This window comes from Zerene cesonia, chromosome 11 (genome assembly GCF_012273895.1).
Source record: "Zerene cesonia ecotype Mississippi chromosome 11, Zerene_cesonia_1.1, whole genome shotgun sequence".
Lineage (NCBI taxonomy): Eukaryota > Metazoa > Arthropoda > Insecta > Lepidoptera > Pieridae > Zerene > Zerene cesonia.
In genome coordinates this window covers 3,030,380-3,042,715 of record NC_052112.1, presented here as the reverse complement: position 1 = coordinate 3,042,715, position 12,336 = coordinate 3,030,380, and the positions used below count along the sequence as shown (strand labels likewise).

Sequence of the window (12,336 nt, the reverse complement as noted above, 5' to 3'; positions counted from 1 at the left end):
TTATGATACATACTTTAGCATCTTCTGAAACCCTTCAGGCTTGTTAGTCACTATTGTGAATTATGTTTTTTTACCCATTTTCATTGTCTTAATATGATGAATCCACTATCTGTACTTTATTTGTCTAAAATTCTAGATATCACATTCAACTATAATTGTGAATCTCAATTATGTATATATTTCAAAGAAATGGTATTAAATCCGGTCCAAAGAGACTCAGCTGTGATGTTATGACTTGGAATGTGGAACTGCTGATTTTGATAGACTTTTGATAAAGAACAAACGGTGTATGCTAGTCATTATTGGTGGCGAGTCAGTAAGGTATTAGTATAGAAACAAATCATTCAATATACTATAACTAAATGTTCCATAAAAGTTTGTTATTCGAATATTTTTTTGTAATCTGTGCTCAGTTATATGTGACGTAGTAGCTATATTCTCTAATAATCTGATAATTACCATTAGTATTTATACAATCAGTAGATCAAAACGAACGTATATTGCGTGCAATGATGAAAGTTTGTGGATTTCATAGAAACGAATTATATAGTATCAAAATTCATAGCAATGTCATAGAAATACGAATTATTAAATTAGCTATATACCATACTCATACTGTTGCTTCTTAGTTCTGGTGCTAGTGCTTTGATTACTCTTATATTTAGTGATAGATGGCACAAAATATACTATTAGAGTTTACTTTGGCTATGATATTATTCAGATAATTTTACCTGGTGTTAAAAAAGATTCAATTCTCAATGTAATGACGTACAAAAATAATTTCAAAGCTGCTTAATACCTTACTAGGTAAACTCAAATGTGTTTTAGATACACAACTATGTATTTTTATTTCATTAAATATTTTAATTGTTTGTATGTAAAAACAAACTGGGAATATGAGATGTTTTTTTAAGCAAATTAGCACCACAAATATATATCTAAATAGTAAATACTCATTTTCACTAATTCTAGTATCTGGATATGTTAATCACCAAAGAATGTTACACATGTATGTATGTGTGTGTACACTTTAAAAGATCTGTAATTTTTTGATTGTGCTTCTGTCCAGCGCTGTTTCTATATGTAAACTTTGAAAATAAACTAATATTTATTAATTTTGGCTTTTTTTTCACATGCCGCCCTTAATATTTTACATTTATGAAACAAAAGCACTGTGATTTTGTTTCACGAAATTGTAATTATATAGTAATTAGATAGTTTAAGCAAGGAAAACACACCACATTTTTTGAAACATTTTCTCAAGAGATCATATAAATATTCTCTTTGATAATGGTGTCACCAACAGGATCATATAGATGTCTATTTAAATGATGTGGTGCCAATATGTCTATTTAATTTCCGAAAGAAAATACCCAATAAGCAAATATAGCGAACCTATTTCATTATTTTATATTCCCATAAATATTAACCAGTGTGAAACAAAGCCTAGTGGTACTGTGACAAATATGATAACACTAATGGCGTGAATATTATATTTTGTTCAAGAGTTTTAGGGTAAGTGATTCAATAAATTAACAATCAGACATTTTTCTGAGTTTTACATGATTTTTATTTTCACTATCATACACTGATCAAAAGAAACCATATTATCACTTAAATTAACAGTTTGAATGTTCCTCATTATTTTGCAGGTGCTGCCTTCTTTGGCTTCAATGTAAAGTATAATATCACAACTCCAAAGAATGCATAGGTAGCTTTTGCTGTCTGTAAAATACAAAAATTATAACGAATAATAAAACGAAGACCAGCAAATAAATAATAAAGACCACCAAATTAAGATTATATCTTAATTCTAGATTACATCTTAATCTTAATTTGGTGGTCTTTCTGTATATTTTTGTAATTGTTCCATTGATATCCTTTGTCTATATTTTCATGTAATGTACTTATGATGGAAGAGTTACAATTTGGAATTATAAACTTATCTCTGGAGTCGCCCTAATATGTATTGAACAAACTCAGATTAATTTTGGATCAAACTTAAAATTAAAAATTCTGAATGCTGAAACACATACGTTTGCTCTGCCCCTATTTGTGTAGCTGTTGAAGTATCTTGAAAGTCCCTTAAACTGGGATTCATCAACTGGTTCTCCGGCCATTCTGTAACATGAACAAACAAGTTTTAAGACATCGCTACTATTGCAGTATAGTTCGAGAAACTTGTTTACTAAAGCACCTACAATTTACAGGCATATTAGAGCGTTTCTATTAATTATTAATCGTACCTGTTAAATCTTATGTAATAACAACCTGAAAACGCACAGTAGTCGGCTGATGGAATAGAGAATGACAGATCGATTATGTTCCCAACTGCTAACGTCAAAATTGACATAGACAAAGTCATTTTGATTGGTTTCTTCAGACGCATTCAATACAAGGCATCGTCAATTTTGTGTGTTGCTGTAATATTCAATGTTATTTTACCATTACAAATTTGAAAATTGGGAAAGCAGTGTTGTGGATATCAAAGTAGTGTCATATATATACATTTTATTTTACTTATACATTAATGGAATATCTTCTACCTACTTATTCTTCTTTATAATGGTGATCTATTTCGTAGGTGTTTTCTTTGGTGATGACTTAAATAATTTGTAGTAAACATAGTAGAGCGCTAATAAACCATATGTTGCTTTTGTTACCTGAAATACATATTTTTCATCAATCGTAAAGATCAGTATTTTGTGATATGCGATAATTAATGTATAGTCCCATTTACGATTAATAAATCATTTAACATAATCGGTAATAAGTAAAATATACTAACATTAGCTCTCCCTCTATTTGTTTCACTATTAAAATATCTACTTATGCCTTTTAATTTCGGATCATCTTCAACTCCTCCGGCCATTTCAAGGTAATTATAATTTTTGGGTATTACGGATTAAATAAATTTTGTTCTGTAGATTGTAAACTTGTACTATTTATGTCAAAAATATTTTTTCTCAATGAGATTTAAAAAGGTCTAGGCCATTACAACCTCTTTATTTTCTTTTGGAAAGTAAAAGGTTGTATATATCTATATGTTTTATTATATGTATTGTAGTATACATACAAACAGTAAAAATACTGTGTCTGTACATTGAAGATATTAAAAAAGTAATCATGGAACGGGGTTTAAAAAGAGTAATAGAACACGAATTCAAAAAAAAATTGTGTCTGTTTGTTTGTACACGTTAATCTCCGGAATTAATAAACAGATTTTAATAAAAAAAAGGCTGGGCAATATATAGGCTTTATTTATTATTATTTTTTTTAATGTCATCGTCGGCAATGGAGCTGGTGAGCATTTGGCATAAGGCGTAGGCGTAAGGTCGATTGCAGGCTGAAAGAGACTTGTAAGGATAAGGAAGTGGGCTTCCGGCTGCCCCACTCCACCACATAGACAGATTAAGCAATAGTGGAAAAAAAGTTTTAATGTATTAAAATTTAGTTTGAATGCTAAATAAATATGTATTTCAAGTGTGGAACCTAAACTATGCCACTTATAAAATCTCTTTAAATAGTCTTACATTACTATTACCTATTAGTATATAATAAAGAACAGAACATCGGAGGACAGGCTAATTTGCTATTGCAGAGTCGCGTTCGTGGTCGGGTATAAATAAATAAGGAGACTTACGAAATGCATTTATTTATATAATATTATACATTCATTTCATGTAATTGAAGTAAATCAAAATCAAATCTAAAACACATTTTGTAAAAACGTCCAAAAATAAGTTTATTTGTATTGAGAGCATCACCATCCTAATCCAAATTTTTAATTTTATATATTTGCTTAATTGATTTTAATTAAAAAAATATACAAGAGATTTTTTATACCTTATTTCAAACTCTTTAATGTAAGTTATATAATACTCAGATGCTTATACATCATAAAATAAACTTCCCCACTGCTAAATTTTTAATTTTCTAACCAACCACCCTTTTCTTGCAGAAATGGTTCAATATTTTTTTTGTTTTTGCTTAAAAACTTAATTTTATAAATTTCAAGTCGTTTTATGAGACTTGTATTGTACAATATTAATAATAAACTTCAAACGCACTGATTACAAAAGTACCACATTACACTATAAAAGCATTATAAAAATGATTTTAGATTTTATTATTTACGAAGTCTTTAAGACTAGCTTTTATTAAGGTTTATATACATTATTCATTATACACTAAAATCTCAAAAGCTTTATGTAAAGAAAGGTTTGAAGAAATTTTCCCAAACCAGAAAGTAATTTATGTTATACACCTGTGAAAAAATTTAAATCAATATAATAATTCAGTTAAAATATTAAACAATTTTGGCATTACCAACTTTAACTATATGTGTAACTAAAACAGTTATAGTTGAATAACCTCTTTTAAAATTTGAATGTACAGTCTCAATAGACTAATAATTACAATTAATTTCAATAGATATACACAAAATTAAGGAAACAGTGACAAATGATTCTAAGAATCAGGCCAAAAAGAAATTAATAGATTAACAAAAATAACTAAATATCCACTTCAAAGTATAATAAAAGAACATAGTGGATGATATCAAAATACATATTTACATCTGACTGCTAAAATTTTTTTAGTATTGAGTTGCACTTAAGATGCTTCTAAAACTTTCTTCTTTCAGCAACAACTCACAACTTAATTATGCATGCATTTGAGCACCCTCTTTTCAGAAACTTATTACTAAAACAACTTCACACAATAATAGTTTTTTAATTGAATAGAAATTGTTATTAAAAAAAATAAGTAGTATTTGAGCACTTAAATATATACTGCGAAACACCTAGGCAGTCTAGGCTTAAATTAAGTCTATGAAACTAGAATTACCATATTTTAGGTCAAATACAGTAAAATCACAGTTGAAATGAGGACCAGTCCCTTATTGGACATAACATACACTGATCCCTTATTATCTAGTACTCAGAAATTAAGGACATTTCCTTCTATATTAAGAGATCTTCTTCCCAGTCTTCCTTCTGTCTCTCAGATATAGATATCCTGGGATGTGTGATTTGCTTCAACTCTGCATGTGTGCGTGGTGGAATAGGGTTGTCACTAAGGTCTACATATTCGAGGGCACGAGATCTCGCTAATCTATCGACATCCACTTCTGTAATTAGAAAACAAGTAGTATAAAAATTAAAAAGCCATCAAACATGATAAATTATTATTTGGGACATTTTAAATAAAAAATTTTATTGCTATGTGTTGTATTGTTGTGGCAAAAGGATTTTTTTACATAAATTTATTACTTGCTCATTTATACTGCTTGATATATTAAAAAAAATTATATTTTGAATTAAGGTAAAAAGAAATCAAGTACCAATAATTTGGTTGTGATGTGCAAGCAGCGTGTGCAGACTAGGACATTGGAAGGCAATGTGAGGTAGGGCTACAAAGGAGTTGTGGGAAATATCCAACCGCTCGAGGCAGGCTAGAGTACACAGCTCATCCGGCAACTTAGCCATTTGATTATTTGAAAGATTCAAATCTGAAAAAAATAATATGCTATGAGGATTTGCATATAATATATAAAAGTAATTTAAAACTTCCTTAATGAATCCAAACATGAAATTAAATTGATGTAAAATTAAACTAATGTGTTGTTGAAGAAGCTTTTTATATATATTTAAAGAAAATTGCAAGGAGCATAGGTACCTGTAATAAGACTAAATTTAACAGTAAACTTTGGTGGTATTTTTGTTATAACATTTCCACTGAGATCACAGCTCTTTAATTCTGTGTGTCGCATTAAATGATAAACTGCATCAGGAACTTGCATTAGTTGACATTCCGATAAATCTGAAAAAATATGTATAATTTAATTTGATTGCAGTTTCAAATAATTTATACAATATTCACATTGAATGATATTCCATTTTATAGTTTAATGCCAATTTATTATGATGGTGGAAAATTATTAAGGGAAGCTGTAGACTCAATAATAAACCACTGATTGTTATTTTCATGTCCAGGATAATTCTACGATATCAATACCTAAAACTTGTGTTTCTTGAGCATCTTCACATCTCAGAATAACTCTAGTTACTGCTGAAGCCATTATGCGGGATTATTAGCACAAGTATTACAATGAGTACTGAATTATTATACGCCGTTTCACAACGGGACTTAAACGTAGACTCAGATACTCTATGTATCTGTAACGCGAATAGTCCAATGACCAATATTCTATTAATAATTCATACTTGTTCCAATTTAACGTGAGTTTGTCCAAGGCTATTTGCTTCAAAAACAAAATCCTAAAAATTATTCAGAAAGGGAACATTTCTAATTGGGAAATTATACTAGTTGCAAAATCATTTCAAATTAAATGTACGCAAAATTATTGCACAATTAAATAAAAAGTAGAAGTTAATACTTAAATAATTGACCACTTTTGTTTTGACATATTTGAATTTTATGTTTCTGTCACTAAATGTCAAAGTCTGTCAAAGGTAGCTGTCAATAAAATAATGTAGGTAGTTGGAAACATTTTACCTAGACACCGAATAATTTATTTAATACTCGCCGTTTCGTTGTCACAATCTTACATTTGCGTATTAGGTGCTTTATTTTTAAATTTACAGCGTATTAATCTTTTATGAGTTCAGATCTTTAAATTTTTTCAGATACATAGCAATTACTAATTAAATACTATTAACCGTTGAAAAGAAAATTTTATTATTTCTTTTTCTTTACTTGTGGGAATTATTTTTACAACATGACACCGCACATCGTAATTTTTCAATGTGGAGCGTATGTTATTAATAATATTGTTATGTTAATAATACTCGCCACATTGAAAATATCAATGTGGCGAGTATTATTTTCACACTGCGTCAAGAAAAAGACGCGCATGTTAGTTAGTTAGAAATGTACTTAGAGTTCATACTGAGTGTAATTGGCACTCTATAGCTGATTTATGTATTCTCTAAGCTTTAAACACAATATTAAGTCATATGTGTAAACTCTACGCCATGTGTGACTGTATTTATCACATTCTATTTTTAATTGGAATATCATTTTCAAAAAAGATAAACTTAATTAGTTGGATTGCTTTTCTCGTTTATTTTAATATTTAGATCTAGACTTTTACTCATACTCTTCGTTTGGTACGTGCTTAGCTATGACCTTTCGTGTTCGTTAATCGTTTATGTTGCGTTAAAGTATGAAAGTTTTGAAATTCCCAGACTTTTCGTACTTTTAAAACTTAATAAGTGTCAAATAAATTTTTATGCCAATATCTCATCTATGTACCTGTTATTTAATATAATCTATGCCAATACACTAGAAAAATGAATTTGTAACCTAATTCGATAGACACAAATTACGCTAAGATCTGCTAAGACAATCTATATATATAAAATTCTCGTGTCACAGTTTTCGTTGCCAAACTCCTCCGAAACGGCTTGACCGATTCCTCTGAAATTTGGTAAGCATATTGGGTAGGTCTGAGAATCGGCCAACATCTATTTTTTATCCCGATATTCCTACGGGATACGGACTTACGCGGGTGAAACCGCGGGGCGCAGCTAGTAAATAATATAATAATATTATAAAAGAAAATAGTCCTTTACTATATGAGCTATGTCTTCGTGGATTGAAAAATATAAATGCAAAAGAGAATAATATGATAAGAGCGAATCTTGACATGTATTATAAAACATTTGAATGCGATATGAAATTAGGTATATTTTTTTGCAATTGAAACTTTGTAGCCCTTAATTTATTATTCGTTCGATAAAAATAAAACCAAAGAGGTATAAATGCCTTAAATAGTTAACGATATTTACTGAGAATTACGAGGTTTTAAATTTCCCACATATAGCAAGGGTCCATGTATCGCTCTAAGAATACTTGCAATTTGTATCATCGCATCATTTGAATAATATTAACTCTTATTAGTGTGTTTAATAGAGAAACTAAAAATGCTGTATAGCCTATTCTTTAGATAAATTATTGACAGAAGGATATTATACATAATATTCTGTACATATTGGGTACTAGTACTATTAAGTAATCACCAATTATTAGCGCTGAATTTTAATTATAATTCTATTCGAAATATGTACACAAATGGTCTGATTCTATTATTTCATTTTAATCAAATCGATACTATGTTCCACTTCTAATAGTATAAAAAATTTATTCATATAATCATGAGTATTATGTTAATAAAAAAGAGTTGATCGAATATTTTTTAGAAAGTTGTTACGTGATCGCTAGGTGTATCTTTATTGTAACTTGGAATCATTATGACGTAATCTGCGGTAGTGTCTACTTGGCGTCAGTTAATGTAGTTCTTTATATGACGCATTAGATACCTACTCGCCCCGCTCCACCCGGGATTTTTAAATTTTTTAACAGTTATTATCTCCTTTCAGGTCAGGACAAATAGAAGAAAGCAGTAATCGTTAAAATCCGTGCAGTCATTCTCAAGTATAAGTTAAACGACTTTCTACTAAACATATAGATTATTTTTTATCTGTAGTTATGTCAGTTTTTGTAATTTTGTTTCATAATAAAGGAAAAAAAACTGTTTTTAATTTATGAAAAAGTATCAAGTACCATCTACTTGATACATATAACAAATTTAATTAAAACGATCCGATCAACACAAACAAAAATATGTATATATTTTGGTCCTTGAACAATAACGTTTATTCTTAATCTTGGCCATTTGAATTTAAGCTGAGCAGTAACAGTCACGGTTGCCGAGTGTTTAAATCAGGCTAAATAACTTTGAGCAAATTACAGGAAATGGTTATATAACTAAACACATGCGATCGCAAAGGCTGATCCATTCGTTTCTAAATCCTTGTGATATATATTTAATTATTTGGCATCATCGTCTCTTCTATGACTCTGATACGTGCTTTATCGTTTTTAGAAGGCATGCTTAAGCTAATTTGATGTCCCAATTAATAAAATATTGGATAAATGTTAGCTAGAACATCGTCATATTTTTTTGGTTTTGTGTGTTGATCACGAATCACAGTTGGAATTTTTATTATCACAATAATGAATAATATTATATCATCTATATAGAAAGTTGCGTGATGTAAGTAGGTAAATGCCTATTCCTAATTTCTTTGAAGATATTTTGACAAAGAGCGTTCAAATTAAACGTTCATATAAATCGAGGAAGTCACGGTCTCATCAATAAAATGTAACCTTTATTCTTCTATTTCCTGTATGGCATATGGTCTGTATGTATCTAATATGTTTATACTGCATTCACATTGCAATAATAACGAGGCCAACCTACGATCGGATACATCACATAAGTATTTGTTAAAAATATTTTTATTCGAACATAAAAAAGTTAGTAAATATTAATTTAAATACATTCAAATGATACCAAAGAACTATTTCAGGGTAATTGTAAACGGAGGTAATTGGGATCAATTCTCAATAAACTTGAAACTGTGTTAATAAACTCTTCTTTTCTGATTATCACATTAAAGGTTTTTTGAAAGTTTTGCAATTACAGTAAAAAATATTAGTATGCATATGTTGTATTTCCTTGTGTTTGTTTTTACATTTAGAAATTAAAAACTTTTTAACGGATTTTAAACGTGATTTATTCATTATATTATTAACCCGACGTTTCGAACACTACAGCGAGCGTGGTCACGGGGAGACTGGTCCAGACAGTCTATAATATAATAATAAATATACATATGTTTCCAATCACCCATGTTTACGATTACCCTGATTGAACCTGTCTGTGTTTGGCATATGGAAATAAGTTATTTCTAATGACATTTACTATTTACGGTTAATGACTATGCAATAGATTGTTGAAGTACGGACAAAACAAAGAACTGAAAAATTTGTTGTCAATACTTGAGTTTATTGTTTTTGTTCTCAAACGTTTACAATAATTAGACGTCTAAATAAATTAATTAATATATAGAGATATAGTTATATATTAGTTAAATTATTTAGACTACAATCTATACCGCGCGATTTCAACCGCCGACGAATCCGTGTTCAAAAGCAAGTATTTCTATGGCAATTGCCTGTTTTAGAAACCAAAGACAAACTGTATGTAATAGCGAACGCATATATGTATTCAGCTTAGGTTAATGACTTTCTCATCAACTCTACAGGTCAAGGTCGCTCAAAATTAACCCACATGTCGCAAATGACCAATGGAAAACTAAATTAATTATTCAACCTCTTTTCCATTAAAGCAATTAATTAATGAGCGCTTGTGTGCTAGTTTCTCATATCAAGACATTGCAAAACTTACAGACCGCAACGACGTAAATTAATATTAGATAAGATAGACGCGAGTGTTACACAAAATTTTATGCATATCTAGGCTATTCAATGGTATCAATATACCTGCTTATAAATTTATAAAAATATTGCTACCTAAGTAGCTACCTATATTATTCGGAATATGTGATGAATAGAATGACATTATTTATCCATTCTAAGCGGGAAAGTTGAAATGAATGAGTAGTTTGAGTGGCGTTATAGGAACGTTGTTTACCTTACGTTCGTGACGCATTCATCTTCCGTTATGTACAAGTCTCTAGGAAGATGTCTATTGTATTTATTACATTTTAAGTTTCGTTATATTTTAAAATCTAGTGTATTATTTACGAATTTGAGACACCTAGCTATAGCAATCTATCTAATGGTACTTTCGCTTTACTTAATCACTTTCGCTTGTATTAAAGTTTTATTTTTCATCAACTCACTCCAAAAAAAAAAGAAGGAAGTTCTCTATAAAAATTGTACTTTTTGTGCTTGTTACCTCAGAACTATCAACTGGGTAATCCGATTTTGATGATTCTTTTTTTATTTGAAATCTGGTGCCTTCCGTGTGAACCCATTTAAATTTGTTCTAGTTAGAACAATTTAAAAGCGGTTCAGATTTTTGTAAAATATTTTTTTTTTAATTGTGTTGTGTATGTATGATTATAGTGTATTTTACAGGTACAGACCTAATTGGCTGTTTTCCTGTGCATCTTCACATCGACCGACAACTCTGATGATGGCGCGGCCAGCTAATCTTGCGCAAATCATCATGGCAGGTGCTCTAGGATCGCCTTCTTCCGCCTCAGCGGGCATCCGAGTATCGTTGTATTCCGATGGAGGCCTCATCACTGCACTTGTTTATCACCACTGCACTCCTCAGTTTGAGAGGTCACTGTGTTGCCACAACAACAGTATTCCACGGGGGTCCAAGGTAACAATAAAATATATTAGACACCGTTCCGAAACGCGTAGCGCCTGGCTGAACGGCAGCACTGGTAAATATGAGCGCGGCGTAGGTAGCTTGCATTTATATCATCGCCAAAACAAAGAAGCATGGTGCGAGAGCAAGACGACAACAACAACAAATCGCCCTCTCGCTCGCACAGTCTGCTGCGTAGTTCATGAGGGTTCGCTTTCCTCGCGGAAACACGTGGAAAATATATGGGAGACAGGCATAATACACACGCATCCTCTGACAAAGAGAAATAATGGTCCAGTTGAAATAAACAATGGACCGATTTAGCTGGCTCCATTGTTTTGTTATTAATCGCTAAGAGGTCGTGGTTGCTTATCAGATTCTCTTTGTTATCATTTATAATAATCGATGATTTTATAAATGATGTACGATTGTTGCATGATAATTGTTAGGGTGATGATCATGTCTAAAGTTACAATTGTATAATTAAAGACTTATTATTGAATAATGATGAATCTTTAATACGTAATTATGTAGATATATTAATGTCTATGATTACTTACTTATTTATTGTACTATTTAAGAAGGATCCATTGTACATGTGGTATTTTTGTATTATATAGAAAAACTCACACTCACAGTCTTAGAGCGGTAACTATGCCTAAATTTTATTATATAACACCTGTTCCTTGTTATGCCTACTCAGGAAGCAACTCTACTTCGTGCGTCCTCGTGTTGTTCTTTTTATGTTCGAAAGCGAGAGATTTTTATTTACATTTTTTACAAATAAAAGGTGCATTACAGCTGTTTTAATAATAATTACAATTATCTCGTATTAAAACGTCAAGGTACGCAAATAACGGACAAAACACTGACATTGTATGACAAAAACTACAATGTAACACTTGAATTTTTATAAACAAATAGTAATTTTGATGAAACTAGAAAGGAGAAGCACATAAAATAAATACGATTTCATGTTTTATTGCCACTCTTGTTTTTTTTTCTGTGCGTGCTTCTAATGAGTCCCAGTCTGTATAGTCTGTGTTTCTTTTTCATGGGCCTAGCCCTCTGTGAATCTGGGTTCCGTTCGTCGTCCTTCGGGAAAAACCCTCTATGACTCA

General features: G+C 30.5%; 2 protein-coding genes across 3 annotated transcripts; both read right to left on the bottom strand.

Annotated features, from left to right (window-relative positions):
• Window positions 1-1,551: 1,551 nt before the first annotated feature.
• LOC119830057 (ATP synthase membrane subunit DAPIT, mitochondrial) lies at window positions 1,552-2,400 on the bottom strand. Its single transcript, XM_038352895.1, has 3 exons — window positions 2,247-2,400; window positions 2,037-2,121; window positions 1,552-1,725 (listed from the first exon to the last, which is right to left on the bottom strand). Exons 1-3 carry the CDS (start codon window positions 2,387-2,389, stop codon window positions 1,642-1,644), a joined length of 312 nt encoding a protein of 103 aa, XP_038208823.1. The 5' UTR covers window positions 2,390-2,400; the 3' UTR covers window positions 1,552-1,641.
• Window positions 2,401-4,288: 1,888 nt separating this feature from the next.
• Window positions 4,289-11,314, bottom strand: LOC119830063 (leucine-rich repeat-containing protein 40). Of its 2 annotated transcripts, none has more exons than XM_038352901.1 (4): window positions 10,983-11,314; window positions 5,680-5,823; window positions 5,345-5,512; window positions 4,289-5,131 (listed from the first exon to the last, which is right to left on the bottom strand). In XM_038352901.1, exons 1-4 carry the CDS (start codon window positions 11,140-11,142, stop codon window positions 4,965-4,967), a joined length of 639 nt encoding a protein of 212 aa, XP_038208829.1. In that variant the 5' UTR covers window positions 11,143-11,314; the 3' UTR covers window positions 4,289-4,964. The 2 variants fall into 2 exon arrangements, with proteins under 2 accessions (XP_038208829.1, XP_038208830.1); XM_038352902.1 differs by lacking the exon at window positions 10,983-11,314 and adding an exon at window positions 6,019-6,196.
• Window positions 11,315-12,336: the final 1,022 nt, after the last annotated feature.

What these genes read in the sequence shown, in the direction of transcription:
- LOC119830063 (XM_038352901.1), bottom strand. Translation starts at nt 11,142, where the DNA reads ATGAGGCCTCCATCGGAATACAACGATACTCGGATGCCCGCTGAGGCG. An exon ending in TAAATTTAGTCTTATTACAG is followed by an intron (nt 5,513 to 5,679) that starts GTACCTATGCTC and finishes TATTTTTTTCAG; the next exon opens with ATTTGAATCTTTCAAATAAT. An exon ending in ACATCACAACCAAATTATTG is followed by an intron (nt 5,132 to 5,344) that starts GTACTTGATTTC and finishes TTCTAATTACAG; the next exon opens with AAGTGGATGTCGATAGATTA.
- LOC119830057 (XM_038352895.1), bottom strand. Translation starts at nt 2,389, where the DNA reads ATGCGTCTGAAGAAACCAATCAAAATGACTTTGTCTATGTCAATTTTG. An exon ending in TATTACATAAGATTTAACAG is followed by an intron (nt 2,122 to 2,246) that starts GTACGATTAATA and finishes TTCATGTTACAG; the next exon opens with AATGGCCGGAGAACCAGTTG. An exon ending in CAAATAGGGGCAGAGCAAAC is followed by an intron (nt 1,726 to 2,036) that starts GTATGTGTTTCA and finishes TGTATTTTACAG; the next exon opens with ACAGCAAAAGCTACCTATGC.